We start from the raw sequence: 19,701 nt of genomic DNA, 5'->3' as shown, positions 1-19,701 counted from the left end.
TAATCATGACCTTCTCTGCTCTCCTCATCCCAAAGGCTTTGTCCCTTAAACTGCCTCAGATCCCTGCCTTTGGGAAAGCCAGGAGGACTTTGAACACGTTTGAGCCCTAGAGTCCTGCCCACGGCTCTTCTTTGCTGAGGGGATGCTGGGCTGTGCAGTCCTGGGCCCTGGGTGTCTTTGGCTACATCTGGTCAAGTGAGAGATGATGGCTTGGCTGAGGGGGCTTTTTCCCTCTCACTGCACTCCTCACATGGCACCCTGGTAGCTCTGGGTAGGGTGACACGCAAGGTGCTCTCCCACCAGATCCTGCAAGACGCATCTGCCGCTTGAGACCTGTGACATCCCAGCTACTGCTTTTGGTTTTGTCCTTGTTTCTGATATGGTGATAAATGATGGGGACCTCTGGAGGGCAGGTATGAAGCAACTGCTTGGGATGCTGGAGAATGTGGTCCCAGCTGCATGCTCCTGGCAGGCTGGAAGAGCTTGTCCCTTTCCAGTTGTGCTGTATGGCCATGCCAGGAACAGAGCTGACCTGAAAGAAATAGCAGTTCTGGAGAGTGGGCAGAAGTGACAGTACCTGGCCCTGTTCAGACCTCGCTTGCCCTGGAGACTGGCAGCAGGGAACCACTAATCAATGGGAAGTGGCCAGGCAAAGACAGACCAGAGCTCATCAATTCTGCATCTCGGGGTGGGAGAGCCAGGAGCTGGGGACATGCCTGGTGCTACAGTTTGGGTGGCATATGGCTCCTGGCTCTCTCAGGGCTTGGGACGCTTGGCCAGAGAGTCCTGTTCCTTCAGCACGTGTGGCGCTGCGGAGGGGAAATCGCCATGGGGTGGCTCTGTGGGGACCTGAGTGCTTTGCAGTGCTGTCACTCACCAGCAAGAAGGCTGTGGTCCTGCTCACCTTGCACAGATCATGGCCACAAGGCTGCCCCCATGGACGGTGATCCAGGCAGGGGAACAGGAGGCAGGACCAAACCAGGGTGCTGGGTGCTTGACAAGCTCCTCTGGGCACCTCTGCCTGTGCTGGTGGGCACCATCCCTGCCTGTTTCAAGGTGCCAGCGTGGATCAATCTAGCCATGGTGTCCAGGCATGGGGTGGGAAAAGCCACCTTACAGAGAGCATGAGTAGGCTGGCTCAGCTGGAGGGTGGTTCTGGGCCTTGCAGGTGTCCAAGAGATGTGATGTCTCAGCTGCTGAGTGTTTGCCTCCCTTTTCCATCTGTGCCCACAGTGCCCTCACCTCTGGCAGGCAGCACCAGGAGCCAGTTCCAGGCAGTAACCAGGTGGTTTTCTTCCAGCAGCAGAGGCAGACAGTGCTGGGACAGTGAGGCTGATGGAGACCCCAGGTCCTGGAGCCGGGCGCAGATGCCATTAGCTGGACCACAGAGGAGCAGATGCTCCCTGCCGACATTCCCAGGCTGACCTCCTGTATCTCACCCACCAGCAGGGACAAAGCCACAGAGCCCCCAGAGGTCAGTGAGGGGACATGCTGGGGGGATGTGGCTTCGCTGGGATGGGGGGAAGGGGCTGTGCTTGACAGAGATGATCCCATGGGGCAAGGAAGGCCCGCAGGGGAGGGAGTCCTGTAATGATACACACAGAGTAGGTGCTGATGGGCACCTGACTGAGAGGGAGTTTGGGTGCCTGGTGGCCCAAGGTCTTCCCACCCCAAGCTGCTTGCTAGGGAGCAGAGGCAGCAATTCAGCTGCCACCAAGAGCAGTGGCCAGGGCATAAATGGAGGAAGGAATCAGCTGCCCCAGGATGGGGGGCTGTATCCACGGTTCCTGCCCCATTGGCACCATTGCCATGGCAAGGGATGCCAGGGACCTCATTTGCCATGGGCTTGAAGTTGTGAATTTGCAGTGGGGTAATATGGCTTTTGCTGCCAGAGCTGGTACAAGTGCCATCAGATGCCTGACTCTGCTCCAGTTCCTTTGTCTTTTAGCACACTTGTGAGGTGCTGGGACTGGACTGTGTGGCTTAGAGGTCTGTGGCCAGCCTGCACAGGTGGCATATCCGGCCTATCCGAGAAGGGTAACCACATCGGTGGGCATGCAGCAATGATGCCGCATAGGCTTGCAAGACTGCCACAGGCTTTACTTCCACTTGCAGCACAGCATAGCCACCCTGTTTCCCCTCTTCCCCATCACCACCATTGCTGTGGGTGGCAGGGCTATGCCACCCCCAGTCCTTCTCCAGTGCTGTGCTTGGTAGCAGGAGCTTCTGTGCCCACAGGGATCTCGGCCAGGCAGGCTGGTTTGGGGATGGCCAGTCCCTGGCTCCAGCAGTGCCAGCAGCAGGAGGGCTGGCGTGTCACTGCGGCAGGTACTGCTTGGGGTCCCCAGGGAAGGGCAGGGCAGGCGCCTGGTTGAAGTGAGCCATGAGGAAGATACCGACGGTGCCGCACACGAAGAGGGAGGCCATGATGAAGAAGCAGACACGATCAATCACGCGTCCCACGAAGATCCACTCTTCACTCTCCTGCCAGTGACATAAGGAGGGGATGAGGGCTGCCCCTTTGCCCCCCACGCAGGAACCTCTTCTCGCTGGCCCTGACTCACGCTATTGAAGTCGTTCTGCTCCCGTGTGGCGTTGGCGATGTGGTTGCAGGCATCCACGCAGGCACGGATGTCAGGTCCTGCCTCCTCCAGGCTCTGGCTGAAGTCCTGGGCACTGCCACTCTCCAGGCCACGTTCTACAGGCAGCAGAGCCGGCACAACCGGCGCCAGTGAGTGCCTGGCTGCCTGGCACATCACCCAGAATCATGAGGAGATGCCAGCTCCCCCAGGGGCACTCACCAATCTTCTCCAGCACAGTTTTCATCAGCCCGTCCCTCTCCTTCTGCTTCTCGAAGAGCAGCTCTGTCCGGGCTTTCCAGAGCATGTACTCATCAGCTTTCACAATGAGCCCCAGGGAACTGCGCCTCCGGGCGGCTCGCGGTGGTCCAGGTGTCTCCTCTGGCATGTGCATTCCCAGGTAGCGGGGCAGGAGGTGCAGGCACACCTGGAAACAGCATCACTTACGGGGACCTGACTCCCTCACACCACCCTGGGGCATGCAATGGGTGCGATCAGATCCCCTTGTATCACCCAGAGCATCCTATCAGTACCGTTGTGCCAATAGGATGCTGGGTGCTTTGGCACCTGCTGCTCCCAGTGTTCAGAGTGGCTTGAAGGGGTTTGGTGGCATAGTGTGATCCCTTGGGGGCATCTGTGGGGGTCCCTTTTTGTGCTAGGGCTCGCACTTAGATGAAGGCATGCCTGCCACCCTGCTCTGCGAGGGACGTGGCCTCGGTGCCCAAATACCCACCCAGTTCCCCATGTGTAAGGGGTAGGGGCATGATGGCAGGTACCTGGCGCACTCTCTGGGACATGGAGTGAGTGTTGGGTGTTCTCAGTGAGATGTTGAGGACGATAACAGCATTCACCACAATCACCACTGTCACCACCATGAGGAAGGTCAGATACCTGGGGAGGAGGCACAGAGCCTTATGTGGGCCTGGTGGATCACAAGCTTTGGGCATGTAAGGTCCTTCTCAGTGCTCTCCTGGGCTGGAAACTGGGGTCCAGCAGTGGGACAGGGGCATGTCGTAGCCCTGTGCCACCTTCGCCTGGGCTAGGGTTATTTCTGTGCCAGGGTCCTGTCTGTGGGCACTGGCTGCTGCACAGCACTCAGGGAACCCACTGTCAGAGTGTGACAATAGAGCTGGCACCCCCATCCCCATGCATCACTTACTTCCCAATGAGAGGCACAGCCTGGGAGGTCTCAGGCACCTTCTGGGCAATGAGGAAGAGGAAGACAGTCTGGGCCAGGAGGACATTGATGGAGACTGTGCATTTCTGCCCACCCGCTGCCAAGGAGGGGGGAAGGCAGAGATTATCATGAGGCAGTGTTGTGGGCATTGCCCCCTTTTGGCAAAAAGCCCCCACTCCAAAGTTGGACTGGCCAAGTCTTGCCATGAGGCTTTAACTGTGGGGTATCTGGAAATACACTCTCCCCACCCCAAATATCACAGGAGTGGAGGAAAGATGGCAGTGATGGTCCCCTAGCACAGAGAGGTCAGTGAGCCCTTCCTTGCTTGTCACTGCTCCCCTTGCACATCCCTGTGCCCCCAGTGGTGGGCATGGCACCAGTGCATACCTTTAGCTGGCAGGAAATAGACCAGCACAGCCATGGCGGAGATGAGGACACAGGGCACGATGATGTTGATGATGTAGAAGAGCGGCTTGCGCTGGATGATGAGGTAGAAGATGACCTGCTGGTACTGGGTATCGTCTGGGGTGAACTGCTCCGAATTGATGATCTTCCGAGCGGGGCGGTGCTTGATGGCCCATTCGCCATTCTCTGCCGGTGCCACATGAGTGCCGTCACCCCACTGGGGGCACTGGGTCTGCCAGGCCCCCAGTGTGGGGAAGGTGAGGAAGGGGAGGGCTGGTGATTAGCATGGGCCCCAAAGGGCACCCAGGCTGGGCTCATCCAGGGAAAGGTGCTAGAGTCACTGGGAAGGGAGATGAGGCCCATGGAGAGTTCCAGGGCACCTGGGCAAAATACCCCAAAAAGCTGTTGGAGGGGGGAGCCAGGCACATGTGGGGCATTTGGACACCCCAGGATGTTACATGTAGGGTGGTGGTCCCACTATCTCCCTGCCCCCAGGGTGCCACAGGGGGAAGCAGAGTGTGATGCTGGATAACGGTGCACTGTTTTCCCCTGCTGTCTGCAGGAGCGATAGCGTTTTTTCCCAGTCAAGATCGCAGCTCGGGCCGGTAATGAAAAAGTGAATCTCGCTGCCCAAAAAGCATTTTGTTCCTTCAATATGCAATTAGAATGTGATGGAAAACGTCATTGCTTGGCCGTGACAGCTACGTTGCCAGCATCAATCAAGTTCCCAGGAGCAGTGCTCTCCAGGAGCGGCTGCCAGGCGATGAGAGCACCAAGCAGGGGGGTTAGAAAAACAAATCTCTCCCACACTCCTGCTCCCACTAATAACTTAAGTGCCCGTGTAATGGCAGGATCTGCTAATAGCCCCCGGAGCCCTGCTTTTGGCAGCCACCGGCACAGCACCAAGCCTGTTGGTGCCTGCAATCGGAGGATGCTCTTGTGCCACAGGCATGGCTGTGGTGTTACCTGTGAAAGCCTCGGGGTCGATTGAGATCCACTCCACAGTCTGGCCTTCCTCTACTGTCAGCAGGAGATTGATTTCATTGGCACTGTACGTCTGGGACCTGGGAAGGGACAAGGGGGTGGCACAGGCTGGCATGCAATGAGCTGGATGCGTAAACAGCGCCAGTGTGGCACTGGGTCATGCTGGCCACCTCCAGCTCTGCTTTGGTACTTGGCCAGGGTGCCTCCTGCCACCAATGGGGTGCCAAGGGACAGGTAGGTGGCACTTGTCTGCTCAGGGGCATGTTGCCTCAGGGCAAAGAAGGACATGCCATGCTAATCCGTTGTATCCCAGGAGGACCTGCCATGGTGCCCCCGCACGCCCAGCCTGTGCTCACTGGAAGACCATGGTGCAGTTCTGCCAGTCGAAGGGGAAATAGGTGACGTGGATGGAGCAGGAGCTGCGGTATATGGCAGGGGGCAGCCAGTAGATGCTGCCATCAGGGGACACCAGCACATTGGTGTAGAGGGTGATCTCGAACGTCCCGTCGATGCTGGTGGGAAAAGGGTAGGCTCAGCCCCAAACTGTGCTCAGGGAGCAGCTGCCACCCCCTCTGTGGGGATATGTCCCCATTGCCCCATCACCTACTTGTTCTCCAGGACAATGTCAGGCAGCCAGACCATGGTGGAGGGCACTCGCAGCAGCTGGATGTTGTCATATTCCTCAGGGTCCCACCGCAGGCGATAATCGGACCATTGCTGGGGAAAGGGGAGCAAAGAGGAAGGGGTCATGGTGATCCCCCAAGGGGGGGAGCTTGTGAGCTGCCTGTCCTATGCTGCCCGAAATGGGCTCAGTTGGGGCCACCCACAAAAGAGGGTATAGATTACAGTGGCAGCCCTCTGTGGGTTACCATCCTGAGATGCAAATGTGGCCTCAGGGTGTCCCGCCTGGCCGTGAGGGGTCTCACCATCTCGATCCAGACGTTAGTGGTGAGGGTCTCCTCCCGCTCGTTCTGGCAGGGAAGAGGGGAGATGACTTTAGCGCCCTGTTGCTGCCCACTGCCCCATGTTTGCAGTTGTTCTGCGGGGCAAATCCTGTCCTGTCTTGGGACTGGGGAGAGGAGTTTCTCACCAGTGAGATGAGGTTGGTGAGGGTGAGCTTTAGGGTGACATCAATGATCTGGTCCCTGTGCAGGGCCGGGCGTAGGTGCCGGTTGTAGTTGGTCATGAGGTCCTGGAGCAGCTTCTCCTCCTGGTTCCTGCAGCACACACCTGGGGAGGGCACATGCCATGGGGGCACCCTAGGCAGGGCCACTCATGCCCCCGGCATGTGCTGCTGGTGGGGGGGCGGGAGGGTGTGCGTGGGGTGGGGACGGCCACGAGTGTATTACTGTGGCTGTGCATGCCTGATGATGTGTCAGCGTCCAGCGTGCAAGCGGAGAGCGTGCATCCCCCCTACATCCCCCACCCTCCTCACCCCAGGGACTCCTCCAGGGCAGGACATGGGGACAGTGAGCTGCCAGCATGGGGACAGCCTGGTGGGACGGCGCACGGTGCTGTACACCCATAGGTGACAAACCCCCAAGGGCAAAGGTGGAGGGTGACCAGGTACCCCCCCAGCGTTCCCCCCATGGTGGGCACCCCTTACCTGCCAGGGCACAGAGGGTGAGAAGGAGGCTGTGGCAGCGCATGGCGGTGCCGTGGGGCACAGGGGCTGTACTCGGTGCCTGCACAGCGGTGCTCTGGGCCTGGCGCCCAGTGGACAGGACAGCTGTCCCCTGCCACCGTCAGCTGTTCCCAAGAGCCACTGGGGTGGGGAGGGATGAGGGAGCGGCCAGGCCCCCCCACCAGCAGGGTGATGACAGTTTTCCGGGAAGCCCGAATCCAAGAGGGATTGGAATTATCTCCGTGCCTCAGTTTCCCCATGTCCTGCTCAGAGAGATGCATCTCGCTGCACAGAAACCCAACTGCTCATGGGTTGTGGAAAAGGGGTGCCCCCCTGAAAGCACCCCAAGGAGTGCCCTGTCCTCTGCCATGGTGGTGGCTGCTCCTGGCGTGGAGAAGGAGCAGGCAAGTCCCACCACGTCAGCCTGGGGAGTGATCCAAGTCCAAATCCTGCGAGACCCTGTGTAGGGGTATTGGGAGTGGTGGAAGATTCCTGGCTGAGCAGAGAGGATGTGACAGCTGTCCCGAGCCACTGTCAGTATGGGGATGTCAGCTGTGCGCCCTGAAACCGGAGCTCTGGCATCCTGCTGCTGAGCTGGGGAAGGAGACACCCCCTTGGCCCCCAGCTGGGTGCTGCGGGATGGGGCGTGCTGGGGGGGAACACTTGAGGGGCACCATAGGGGCAGGGGTGATGTGGGTATTGATGGCATCTGTGCCCACTGCAGCAGATGGTGCAGTGCTGGGGGGGTGGTCTATCTCCTTTACCAGCCCATCCTGTCCCAAGTGCTCAGCTCAACAGGGGTGGCAAGGCTTGGTACCACCCCATCCCTCTGGGAAATGCCCCTTCCAGCCACAGCTGAGGACCACAGTACTCAGAACACCCAAAAGCACCCATTCCCTGGGTGGGCATCATCTCCCTGACACACACGCAGTGCTCAGGTTGGGCACTGTGCCCGTGGGGAATCACCAGCTCAGTGCCTGCAATGAGAAGTACCAACTTTATTTTCCTAAGCCAAGGCAGGTGGTGGGGGGCTGGCACTTGGCACCCCCACTCCCCTAGGTGAAGCGCTTGTTCTCCTCCTGGTAGTCATAGGGGTCTCCGGCAAAGGGCAGCGGAGGCGGGTGGTTGTAGATGCCCATGAGGAAGATCCAGAGCGTGCCCACCACTAGCATGGGGGTGATGAGGAAGAGGCAGAGGCGATCCAGGGTCCGGGCCACCTGATTCCAGTTGTCCTTCTCCTGGGGAGGGAGCCAGGAGGTGAGCACTGGGGGCACAGTGGGCACACGGAGCTCCCTCTGCCCCTCTCGTGCTCATGGCCCCCACCTCGTTGTAGCTGTTTTTCTCCCGCATGTACTTGACAATGAAGTTGGCATTATCAACAACAGGTTTTATGTGCTCATAGAGCTGTTCCTCGCCTGTGCCCATGCCCAGTGGTTGCAACCCTGGGGGCAAGAGGGGCAGTGAGGTGGGGTCTGAAGGGAGGCCACCTCTGGAGATCCCCTCTCTGCCACCCTTCCCCAGCAGCTCACGGGCAGGGGTGACACGGCTGGCCAGCCCGTGCCTCTCCGACTGCTTCTCAAACATGAGCTCGCTGCGGGACTTGACACTGAAGTACTCCTCTGCCTTGGCGATGTAGCCAGCCGAGCTGAAGCGCCGGATGCATGGGGTGCCCGCTGGGCTCTCAGCCGGCTGTGACATGCCCAGCAGCCGGGGCAGGCTCTCCAGAAAGACCTGGGGGCACAGAAGGGGCTGTCAAGGCTCTTGGCCACCACCCCAGTGCAACACCACCTTGTCCCCACCTTCTGCTCCCAACCTGGGTGTACAAGCCCTTGGAGTGGTACAGATGGGACACCCCAATGCTGTGCTGGGGCTGTCCTGTCCCATGTCCTCCACCCCTGTACCCACCAGTTTACTCACCCCAGCACAGCACCACACTCACCTCTCTGACCCAGTTGGACATGATGTGGGTGCTGGGGGTGCGGAAATGGAAGTTGAGGACCGCAACACAGATCACCACCACGGCTGTCACCAGAAGCATGATAAAAAGCAGATACCTGTGTGGGACATGGACCTGGAGCTGGCATTGCCGCAGAGGCTGGGCACGGGCGGAGTTGCCCTCTGGCACTGTGGAGACTCTGTGATGTCCCCGCTGCACCTAGCAGTGCCCAGGACTCACTTGCCGATGAGGGGGATGGCATGGGAGGTGGCAGGCAGGCGCTGGGAGATGAGCAGGAGGAAGACAGACTGGGCCAGAAGCACCGAGATCACCAGGGTCATCTTCTCACCACCTGGACAGCAGGCGAGTTGAGGGCAAAACCAAGGTCCCCATCCCAGCACTCCCAGTGCCAGGATTGCCCACTGTCCCACCCTGCAGTGCCCCATAGAGTGTTTTCTGTTATGGGGGTACCCCATATATGGGGTATCCTGTGCTCAAGCGTGTCCCTGCTAGGGTGCCTGACTGGGATGATGGTGTCCTGCATAGGGGTGTTCCAGTAGCAGGATGTTCCCATTCTGAGCATTGGGGTGTCCATATGTCCCAGGACCTGATGCAAGTGAGGGACATGGTGATGCCCCATGAGTGCTGTGGGGCTCACTTACTGTCAGCGGGTAGGTAGAAGACAAGGATGGCCATAAAGGCAATGAGGATGCAGGGCGTGACGATGTTGATGATATAGAAGAGTGGCTTGCGCTTGATAATGAGGTAGAAGGTGATGTCCTGGTGCTCGCTGCTGTCAGGGGGGTTTTCAGGGTGGATGTTCTTGCGGGCTGGCCGGTGGATTATTTCCCATTCCCCATTCTCTGCCAGGACAGATAAGATGCACATGGCATGGGGAACCCCTCCTATGCCCATCCTCAGCAGCCCCACCAGCAGCAGTCTCCCCATCCTGGGTCTGAGTAGCTCCAAGCCTGGTGGACGGGTCCCGGGGTTCCAAAGCCTCAGGTAATCCGGTGTGTCAGTGGCAGGGTACCCCAAGCCAGGGTGCCCCTGAGCCCTGTAGAGGTTGTCCTGCTGCCACAGGACAAGTCAGAGAACACAAGCATTACCTGTGAAGCCTTCAGGGTCGATGATGATCCACTCCACTGGGTAATACTTGCCCGTCTCTGGGTCACTGTCCTCTTTCAAGTGCATGCTGATCTCCAGGGCACTATATGCCAGCGAGCTGCCCCATGGACAGGGAGGGGACAGGTGGTGAGGAGCTGCATCTTCTGCTTGGTACCCACCACTCACCCACCCTGACGTCCAACATGATGGATTCAGGCCACCGAGTCATCTGCAACCCCCCCCCACCTGGCTGCACACCAACAGCAAGGGAAGGTGCTGGCAGCAGCAGGCACTGCAGGGAGCCAGGATGTCCACCCTGCTGCCTGCCCCTGTGCCAGCCAGCCCCCTGGCACCTGAATTTGAGGGTGCAGTTCTGCCAGTCGAAGGGGAAGAAGTCGACGTTGATGGGACAGGCACTGCGGAAGATGGCGGGCGGCAGCCAGTAGACATAGCCCGTGTTGTAGATGAGGACATTGCAGTAGTAAGCGACCTCAAAGAGCCCATCATTGCTATGCCAGGAGAGAGACGAGGTGATGGCGGGGCCAGCAAGGGGCAGGGGGAGACCTGGACATGCACCAGGCACAGCTCGGAGGGGTTGGGAGGAGAAACTGGGGCACAGCTCACTTGTTCTCCAGGACTATCTCAGGCAGCCACAGCATGTCTGGTGGCAGGCGGAGCACCTCGATGTCCCCAAACTCGGACTTGTTCCACTGCAGGCGGTAATCAGTCCAGCCCTGGAGGGGAAGGATCCCCAGGTCACTGTGTTGCCACACTGGGCCACCCCATTGCTCATGCGTCAGGACACAACTGGTGCTGTGATATACCTGCCCCTACTCACGTGCTCAAGCCATACGTTGGTGGTGAGCGTCTCATCCACCTCTTTCTGCAATGACAGTGTGGGGCAGTGAGATGCCAGGGCCAAGCCCAGCAGCTACAACCCCCCAGCCCAGGACCCACCACCCCAACCAGCCAAGGTTTGGGGCAGCAGCCTCAGGGGTCCCCCAGCCCAGCCAGCCCTGCAGGTGAGGCATGGCTGGGGAGCACCCCATGGTGGTTATTGTCTGCTGGGACTCACCAGTGAGATGAGGTTGGAGAGGGTGAGAGCCAGGTAGACATCCACAACCTGGTCACTGGAGGTGACGGGGCGCATCTCCTTGTCGTAGCCCTTCTCCTCAAAGAGGTGGTGGATGAGCCGCTCCTCCTGGTTCACGCAGAGCCCACCTGGGGATGTAGGGTCAGGCAAACTGGGGAGTCCGGGGGGCTACTGGGACAAATATCACCCTGCAGGGGTGCTCAGTGAGGGCAGGGTGGATTAAGGATGGAGAGGACAGAAACAGGCTAGGACACTGCATGTTTATGCTGCACAGAGGCATGGACATGGGACATTCAGGCATGACAGGCATGTGGGGGCACATGGGCACGGAACAAGGATGTGGGCATGGACACAGAGGGACACACAGGCATGAGACACTTGGGTACGGACACAGTGGCACTGTACACGTAGGTGGATGCACACACAGAGGCACATATGGACAGACAGACATGGACACAGTCTATGCACAGACATGGGCATAGATGCAATGTCACTGTGCACACAGACACAGTGACACTGTACAGACACACACACAGCCCAGGCACAGCACAGGGGCGCAGCTCGTGGTGTTCCAGCCAGGACAGAAGCGCAGGGGATGTTCAGTGATGGAACTCTGCCAAGCAATACCCAAAGTGCAGCCCTTTGGGACACTCTTGCCCAGATCCTGCCACCAACACCCCCCCCGCCCCGACCCCACTGAGGGGACCCAGAACCCCCTAAATAGGGCAACCCTATGTCCAAGACCCCAGGCCCTGCTCACCCGACAGCGCTAGTGCCCCAAGCAGAGCCAGCCATCCCGGCAGGTCCCCCATGACCGCAGTGCCCTCGCGCTGTGCCAGGCCCTGGCCGCCTCCCCGCCTGGCCTGGCTGAGCGGATGTCCGGCTGCCGGATGGAGCGGGAGATGGATGGTGCCAGGTGCTGAGGGGGAAGGGTACCGGCACTGGATTCTTGCTCCCACCCCTCTCTTCCAGCACCCCGTGCACCCGCAGAAGGGGAGATGGGCAGGCGCAGCTGGCCTCGCTGGCTCCATGGTTCAGCCCATCACCTCGCGCCTGGGCATCCCAGCACAAGCACTGCGGTGTGCTGGGAGGAGCGGTCCCTTCCCTGCTGCTCAGGTTGCTCCTCACAAGCAGGAGGGGTTGGTACCCACGGCTGCCCAAGCACAGGGGTGGCACCACCCCAGCACTTGTCACTGGCTTAGGCTAGTCTCAGCCCCTGCACCAGCAGGAGGATTCATGTGGGCCCCGGCGGGGTAGCACCAGGGGTAGACACTGGTGCTATGCTATGGGTGCTGCAGTGGCCAGGAGGAGTGTCCGACTCTTGGGCAGAGGGCTGGGGAGTCTGTGCCAGGTTGAGCAGGAACTGATGTTAGGGGCAGGAACCAAGGCTGGGGTCACCCCTTCGGAGTATAGGGGGGATAGGAAGGAGGATGCAATGGGAAGTTCCCCCACTGGCCCCCGCATCACTGGCACCCTGTGGCACAGCACTCACTTCACACTCACCAGCTACTGGAAAATAGAGCCCTTTATTGAAAAATAAACCTTTCTCTGTACAAATAAATAACAGCTCAGGTGCCTATGGGGGAAAATGGGGATGGGCTTTCCAAGATGAGGGTCCCAGGGGAGATGAGGGCCATGATCCCCAGCTGAGATGTTCCAGGTGCCCCTTGGTGCCCCATGGCCCTGGGTAGGTCTGGCAGTGCTTGTGGAAAGAGGGAAACTCAGGCACAATGTGGGAAAAAAGGGTGGAAGAGCCTGAGCTGGAGAATGGGCTGTGTTTGAAGGACATTGGAGATCCCTACCCCAGCACCCTGTCCCCACACTGGCACGGTGCACCAGGGACGCTGTTAGGTTTTCAGTGCCTCAAGTGCCAGAGCAACGAGGCCGGGCATGCTGCGGGCTAGCGAGTCACTTTCCAGCCCCACAAGGCCAGTGAATGCTGTGGGGCGTCCCCCCACTGTGGCCCGCACCTGTGCCCGGTACAGTCCCTTGGTGTTTTTGGAGCTCAAGTCCACCAGGATCTGCGGGAAGATGACAACGTGGTGAGTCCCAGGGGAGCCAGGGGCAGAGAGGGGCAGTGATGGGCTGGGAGGTGGCACTGTCTGCCTGCCACGGTCGGGGCTTGGGGTAGCTGGACAGGGCACTCACCTCCTGGAAAGTCATGGCCAGGTCTGGCTCGGGCACCCGCAGCACCCAGGCGTACAGCTCCCGCACAGCACCCACCCGCACCGCTGACTCATTGAGGCCAGGGCAGGCTGCAACCCCCGGGGTGGGCAGGAGAGAGACAGAGGGGGGACATGAAGATGAATCGCAGAGGCACCACACACAGCACCCACCCTCGGGAGGAGCACCTATGCTCTGGGGATGCGGGGGAAACAGGAGCAGAGGGTCCCTGTGGAAGGGGGTGTGGGCAAGGGCTGTCCCACTGACATGGGACCAGAATGCAAAGATGAGGTGGGCTTGTCACCATCCCCACAGCATGGGGCATCCCTCAGCAGCCATGGGGCATCCCTCAGCAGCTATGGGGCATCCCTCAGCAGCCATGGGGCACCTACCTCTGCCCACACCTGCCTCCTCCTCCTCCTCCTCCACCCCTGGCAGCCCCAGGGGCATCAGCTCACGTTTCTCCCTTGGTGCAGACCCTGCCACCAAGAGAGGTGTAAATCCGTCAGTGGGAAAGTGGTCGATGGGCTCTGCCCAACCATGGAGCTGGCTGGCAGATGGACACCCCGCTGCCCTGTCAACCCCAGCTCCCCAGCTCCTGGGGCTCACAGCTTGGTGTGGAGGTCCCTGCCAGCTCTCCAGGTGCTTGTTGCAGCTCCATGGCTCCAAGGGAGGTGCCAAGGTCCAGTTCTGTCCGCAGCTGGGCAAGGAAGGCTCGTCCGTGTCCCACCAGCTCCTCCACCTCCTCCTTGCCTTGCTGAAGAGAAGTGGGGGACAGGGTGGGTGCTGGGGTACCCGAGGACACCCATGGGCCAAGTGCGCAGTGGCAGAATGGAGGGCACAGTTGGACTGGTGTCAGACAGGGCATCAGGGACACATGACTGGTTCATGGCTTTGTTGGGTTGGATCCTAAGCTTTGGGGTCAGACCTATGGCTGGCTCTGCACTGGTTGATTGGGAGTACTGGTTTCATCTGGGGAGGGCGAAATGCCCCATCTGTGGTAGCAAAGTAGCAAAGAGGATGCCATCTCTGTGGCTGCACAGCGGATGATGGATTCAGGGGATGTCAGCAGGGGACACAGGGGAACTTTGGGCTTTGGGGCAGTGGCTCCCCCCAGCCCGTCCATCCCCACATACCTGCAGGAAGAGCCATGTCTCCCTGGTGAGCTGCCCTGCATCTGGGATGGGTGCCAGGGGACTGCCCCCCTCCATGGCCCTCAGCACCTCCACCCAGTCCTGCAGCCGGGGTCCCACAGCACCAAAGAGCCCTGCAAAGGGGGGCGGCCTCCCAGCTCCCTGTCTGCAAGCACAGTGGGGTGAGCTCAGGCAGGTGCCCAGTGGCACCTATCCCCCGGGCAGCACCACCCTGCGTACCCCTGCAGGGTCTTGGTGGCACCCAGAGGACCATGCCCACCTCCCTGCAGATGCCCTGGCTGCAGGAAGAGCAGGACTCCAAAGCTTTCAGCTGTTCCCAAAAAGCCATGTCAGCACCTACAGGCATCTTGCCCACCTCCCCAAACCCTTTAGCCCCTCTTGTCCCACGGCCCACCATGCTTCACCTGGTGGGGCGTCTCCGGGGTCCCTCTGCCATGGGGCTTGGCTGGCCCTCTGCCACAGCTGGGCCTGTGGAGATAAGAAGGGGACAGAAGGGACAAGGAATAGGGGATCCCCATAGGGGTGCCAGGGCAGGCTGATGGTGCCCTGGCCACCAACACAGGGGAACTGATGGGATCCCAAGTGGGCATGGTGTGGCCCAGCCGAGGAGGGTACCTGGGGCATCCCTGCGGCCACGGTGGTGGAAGAAATGCCCATAGATCTTGCCCAGGAGCTGTGGCAGAGCATGGGTGAAGAAGGAGAAATCTAGCTGGTTTCGGATGAAGTCCCCAGCCCTGCGCAGGAGATCCACCAAGGTCTGGGCGTAGGAGTGCAGCTCTGTGGGTGCAGTGGGAGAGCCATGGCCCTGGCCCCATGCCAGCCCCACGCTGCCCGAAACGAGGTCCCTCCCCACACCCTCTCCCCAGCACCACCCCCTGGCTCACCACACCGTCTGGTCCTGGCATGGCAGGTCTCCTCGGCCAGCCGGGAGCAGGCAGCGCGGCCCTGCGGGGCCCGGCAGGACCCGGTGTAGAAGGCGCAGAGGCGAGCCCGCTCAGGTGGCTGCTGCTCGGGGGGCAGCTGGGACACTGCCAGCAGGTCAAAGCAGCTCGGTTCCCGGCTGCCGGGTGCAGCTGTGGAAGCACCGGTGCTGCCATGAGGTGCTGAACACCACTGGAGTGATGTATCCCCACAGCACCCTGGGCATCTCCATCCCCCCGCTGCAGCCAGCGGCACTCACGGTCCATCTGGAGTCTGAGCCAGTCTGTGAAGGCAGTGACGCGGGTGTAGACACCCGGTTTGCCCCGCTCACCACAGCCGTCGCCCCACGACGTGATACCATAGAGGACAAAGCGGTGCGAGGAGGGGTCCTGGCATGCCAGCGGGCCCCCTGAGTCACCCTGTGGTGGGGGGAAGCCCATGCGTTGGTCTGGGATGTGCTGGACTGTGGCACGTGCCCAGCGCTGTGTGCCATGAGGGTTTTTTGGGTTGGGGGGCCAGCAGCCCCTCAGCTCTGGGCATTACCTGGCAAGTATCGATGCCCCCGGACAAGTACCCAGCACAGAACATGGTGTTGGTGATCAGGTCCTTGCCCAGAGCACCCCGGCACGTCTCCTGACTGAGCAGGGGCACCTGTGCCTCCATCACCACGTCAGCTGCTGGCCCCTCTGCTGTGCAAGGCACCCATTATGGTGTCCTCCATGCCTGGACACCCCCATCTCTTTGCAGCCCTCTGCCCTGGATCAGTGCATCGGCACTGGGCACCAGAGAGGCCATCAAAGAGGACACCCCACAGACTCCATGGGTGTTGGGGTGGCACCTACCTTCATAGAGGGAGCCCCAGCCCGCAATGTAGCAGGCGGTGCCGGGGCTGGGCTCTGTGGGGCTGCTGGGGAGGCACACGGGGCTGACAGTGGGCGATGGGACCAGTGGCACAGCCAACTCCAGCAGCGCCAGGTCCCCATGAAACGTCTTGGGGTTGAACTGGAAAGGGATGGGAGGGTGTCAGTGGGGCCTATGCGGCATGCAAAGAGCCGTCATGGGGGTGCCCACCTCCACTGACCTTGGGGTGAGGCAGGATACGCCGCACAGCCACTACTTGCTTGCCTGCTCTGTGCTTGCCCAGCTCATGGTCACCTACCACCACTGTCCATGCCAGTTCATTCTGGTTCCTGGTAGAGTAAGAGGCAGCTCTTTACAGGGGTGACACGGAGGCCATGATGTGCCCCGCTCTGGAGGGACATCATCCCTACATTGCTGTATTCCCTGCCATACCCAGCAAAGCAGTGGGCCGCAGTGAGGACCCAAGAGAGCCCAACAAGCACCCCTCCACACATCAGCTCCCCATGGAGCCGCACCGACACCAGCCAGGGCCAGGACCCCAGGAGGGCAACGCTGCCACCCATGATCCGTCCTCGGGGGGCTGTCGTGTTGGCCTGGGGGACCCCACGGTGCCCGCAGCTCCCTGGAGGACAAAGCGGGGATGAGAAGGGGGATCCTGCAGCCCCACTGCCAGGACATGCCCCCTCCGCAGTGGGCACAGGGTGGCTGGGACGGCTGTGGCGGGTGGAGGGGGTGGTGTGTGGCCCCGGGGCAGTCAGGCTGCGCCGGGCACGCTGTCAAGCCTCATTGTGCTCATGGAGGCGAGCGGGCGGTGGGCTGGGGGCACCCTGCGGCCAGGCAGCTGCCGACGCTAACCTCTGCCCCCCGGCCCAGCAGGCAGCCGTGGGGCCAGGGCGCCCGTCGGCGTGGGGAGGGGGGTGGTGTGGGCTCACCTGGCATCGCCACCTCCTCTTGTGCGTCAGGGCCTGAGGCTGCCATCCCTGCAGGGACAAAGCGTCATGGCATGTGGGAACAACCCCCCAATGTCACCACTGTGTTCCTGCTGTCCCCAGTTCCTCCCAGTCCTAGTTCCTGCTGTCCCCAGTTCCTTTCAGTGCCCCCAAGATCCTGAAGAAGCACCTCAGTCCCACCCCAGGAATGCTTGTCACCCCCAGTGATGCCCAGTGACTCAGTGTCCCAAATCTTTCTGCCGCTGCCCCATGCCCCCTACATGTACTCCCCTCTCCCACCCTACATTCTCCATCATCTTTCAATACCCCGTTCTCCTAACCCGCTCATGGTTCTCAATGCCTCCATCCCCCAAATCTCCACCTCTCACCCCAGATTCCTCCATCCCCCCAATTCCCCTGTCATACCCCATCTCCCCAGTCTCCCCACCCCAGCACCCATTGCCACTCCCAGTGCCCCCATATCCCCTTCCAGGCAACCCCAGGCACCCCTTGAGGATGCCCCCTTTGTTATTGTAGGGTTTCCCCTCTCTGGGAGGACCCGGGGGGATGTGGGTGCCCACTCACGGCACTCCTGGAGGCGGTAGTGGCAGAGACGGGTGCTGAGCTGGGCACAGGCATGTGAGGCCCCCTCGGGTGGGCACAGGCGCTGGTAGGGGGCACAGGCCTGGCTCAATGCCCAGTTGCGCTGGGGCAGCTCGGTGAGTGCCTGGGCATCCAGCAGGGCCTGGCAGCTGGGGGGCACGGTGGGGGACACGGCTGGCACTGGAAGGACAGCAGGGCTGTGGGCATCCCAATGCCCTCCCTGCCCACCTCTGCCCAGACAAACTTGGGCTCCACTTTGAGGCTGGTGGGAAGGGGGCATGGTGGGGCTGTGGTGCTGGTATGTTTTGTTAGGGTCTCCTGGATGCTGGGATATGTTTTTTTGGGGCATCTCTAGGAAGGAGACAGGAAATCAGGCAACGTTTTGGGTAGGGCTCCAGGTAATGTTTGGGTAGGGTCTAGAGAAGATGAAGAACAGCACTTAGGGATACGCTTTGGGAGTCGGGGCATTGTTTTGGTAAAGCTTATAAGGTAAAGCCTACAGTGGAGGTGGTGGTGTTTGGGTAGGGTCTTGAGGTGTCATTTTGGCAGGGTTTCTAGGGGATACGGCGGTACTTTGGTAAGGACCCAAAGAAAGATTTGAGTAGGGTCTCCAGGCATGGGTCTGTGTTTGGGCAGGGTCTCCTAGAATGGGGCAGTGGGGGCCATGGGGACGTAACTCACGTGAACAGCGGTGGGTGAGGTTGGCGCAGGGGGGAAAGAGGCAGGGGGGACAGAGCCCGCAGGCACCCCGCTGCCGCTGCTGCTCGGCCAGCGCCCGTTCCAATGCCAGCAGTGCGCTCCTCAGAGCCGCCTCCAGCACCAGCGTCCCCCGGCTTGACAGTGCTGCCGGGCACACACAGGGTGCTCATACCCCTGGCACCCCCCACTTCCTCCCACCACAGCCACAGGGTGCCCTCAGCCCAACCAGCACCTGTTCCCCAATATATCCATGTATGTCAGGCTGGTATCATTGGTTGGCATCGCCTAGGGTGACAGGCATGAGAGTCACCTCTCTGCTGTGGCTGACACATGGCATAGGGAGGGTGTTTGCCTAGGTCTGTGAGAGCCCTTTGTAAGTGGATGTCAGCATGTATGTGTGTGAACACGGGCATGCTGCAGGGCTGAGCCCAAACAGGTGTGTCCGTGCATGTGGGTGTGCATGTACCCATGCACATATCTGTGTGTGCCAAGGTCCGTGTGCCCATGATTGCATGTCCCTGCATGTGCCTGTTTCTGTGCAGTCCCGTGCATGCCCTGTATGTGCATCCCCACGTGTTTATACCTGTGCCCACCTGTGCCCACCCACAGCTGCCCTTCTGCTGGCTGTGCCTGGCAGAGGGTCCCTGGGGCTGGCACAGATAGCCGGGCAGGAGGGACAGCTGGCAGCCGTGGGGCACAAACCAGCTCCTTGCAACCCTTGTATCTCCTAGTGCCACAGGCAGCACTTGCCACCCTGACCAGGCAGCACAGCATGCCCCAGGACCTGGGGGCTTTGGCAGGGACCCGGGCATCCTACTTGCACGCTTCCCCATCCTCATTCCAGAGAATGAACCCAGGAGTCCCATCTCCTACAGCCTCCTTACACACAGTCAAACCCTCCCACAAAGATGCCCCCATCCCTGTGCCCCACTGACCTTGCAAGACACCGGCTGGCATGGGGTACAGCCCCTGGCCCAGGGGGGCCCCCACCACTAGCTGCAGCAGTGACAGCATCGACAGCAGCACGGGGGGGACCAGGCGGACCCCGGGAATTGCACCCCGCATCCTCTTGCCTCCTTGCTCCATCCCCGTGCAGGCAAAGGGGGGCAGAAGGGGGAGCCACCAAAATGCCCGAGGCGGGTGAGGAGGGATGGATATATATGGTGCCCCCCGGGCGGTGGGAGGAGAGAGGGGCCGGGGGAGCACAAACAGGCGAGTTCATTAATGTCGCGCCAAGATGCCAGCTCGGGGCGGGGGGCGCGGGGGGTGCGCAGCCGGGGCCTCAATGCCGCCTTTGTTCGACGGGGCCTCCGGGCGGGCAGCATCAGACGGGCTCTGCGCTCCGGCGCTGCCCGCGGCCCTTGATCATTTTCACGCCAAGCCCCGGCCGCGCTACCGTCCCTCCTGCGGGCCTCGTGGGGGGGGACAACGGGCGGGTGGGAACGCACCGGCGGCTGCGGGCGCGG

At 60.8% G+C, this 19,701-nt stretch overlaps 3 protein-coding genes across 3 annotated transcripts; all 3 read right to left on the bottom strand.

Moving 5' to 3' along the window:
- Positions 1 to 2,129: 2,129 nt before the first annotated feature.
- On the bottom strand, positions 2,130 to 6,954 carry CHRNG (cholinergic receptor nicotinic gamma subunit). Its single transcript, XM_065672627.1, has 12 exons — positions 6,752 to 6,954; positions 6,236 to 6,375; positions 6,072 to 6,116; positions 5,753 to 5,862; positions 5,502 to 5,657; positions 5,128 to 5,225; positions 4,144 to 4,347; positions 3,739 to 3,853; positions 3,356 to 3,470; positions 2,802 to 3,006; positions 2,565 to 2,698; positions 2,130 to 2,484 (listed from the first exon to the last, which is right to left on the bottom strand). The coding sequence occupies exons 1-12, from the start codon at positions 6,792 to 6,794 to the stop codon at positions 2,317 to 2,319; spliced, it is 1,533 nt and encodes a 510-aa protein (XP_065528699.1). The 5' UTR covers positions 6,795 to 6,954; the 3' UTR covers positions 2,130 to 2,316.
- Positions 6,955 to 7,824: 870 nt separating this feature from the next.
- Positions 7,825 to 11,717, bottom strand: CHRND (cholinergic receptor nicotinic delta subunit). The gene is made up of 12 exons (XM_065670349.1): positions 11,666 to 11,717; positions 10,888 to 11,033; positions 10,651 to 10,695; positions 10,437 to 10,546; positions 10,166 to 10,321; positions 9,815 to 9,930; positions 9,368 to 9,568; positions 8,946 to 9,057; positions 8,709 to 8,823; positions 8,299 to 8,500; positions 8,093 to 8,211; positions 7,825 to 8,007 (listed from the first exon to the last, which is right to left on the bottom strand). Exons 1-12 carry the CDS (start codon positions 11,715 to 11,717, stop codon positions 7,825 to 7,827), a joined length of 1,557 nt encoding a protein of 518 aa, XP_065526421.1.
- Positions 11,718 to 12,752: 1,035 nt separating this feature from the next.
- On the bottom strand, positions 12,753 to 19,321 carry PRSS56 (serine protease 56). The gene is made up of 17 exons (XM_065672626.1): positions 19,171 to 19,321; positions 18,218 to 18,379; positions 17,519 to 17,716; positions 16,937 to 16,984; positions 16,437 to 16,626; positions 16,225 to 16,333; positions 15,986 to 16,145; positions 15,687 to 15,829; positions 15,403 to 15,562; positions 15,107 to 15,295; positions 14,838 to 14,999; positions 14,627 to 14,690; positions 14,205 to 14,367; positions 13,657 to 13,825; positions 13,461 to 13,547; positions 13,054 to 13,160; positions 12,753 to 12,926 (listed from the first exon to the last, which is right to left on the bottom strand). Exons 1-17 carry the CDS (start codon positions 19,319 to 19,321, stop codon positions 12,753 to 12,755), a joined length of 2,436 nt encoding a protein of 811 aa, XP_065528698.1.
- Positions 19,322 to 19,701: the final 380 nt, after the last annotated feature.

Source organism: Lathamus discolor, chromosome 3, assembly GCF_037157495.1.
Source record: "Lathamus discolor isolate bLatDis1 chromosome 3, bLatDis1.hap1, whole genome shotgun sequence".
In the NCBI taxonomy this organism is placed as follows: Eukaryota; Metazoa; Chordata; class Aves; order Psittaciformes; family Psittacidae; genus Lathamus; species Lathamus discolor.
This window is presented reverse-complemented; position numbering and strand designations above follow the sequence as displayed.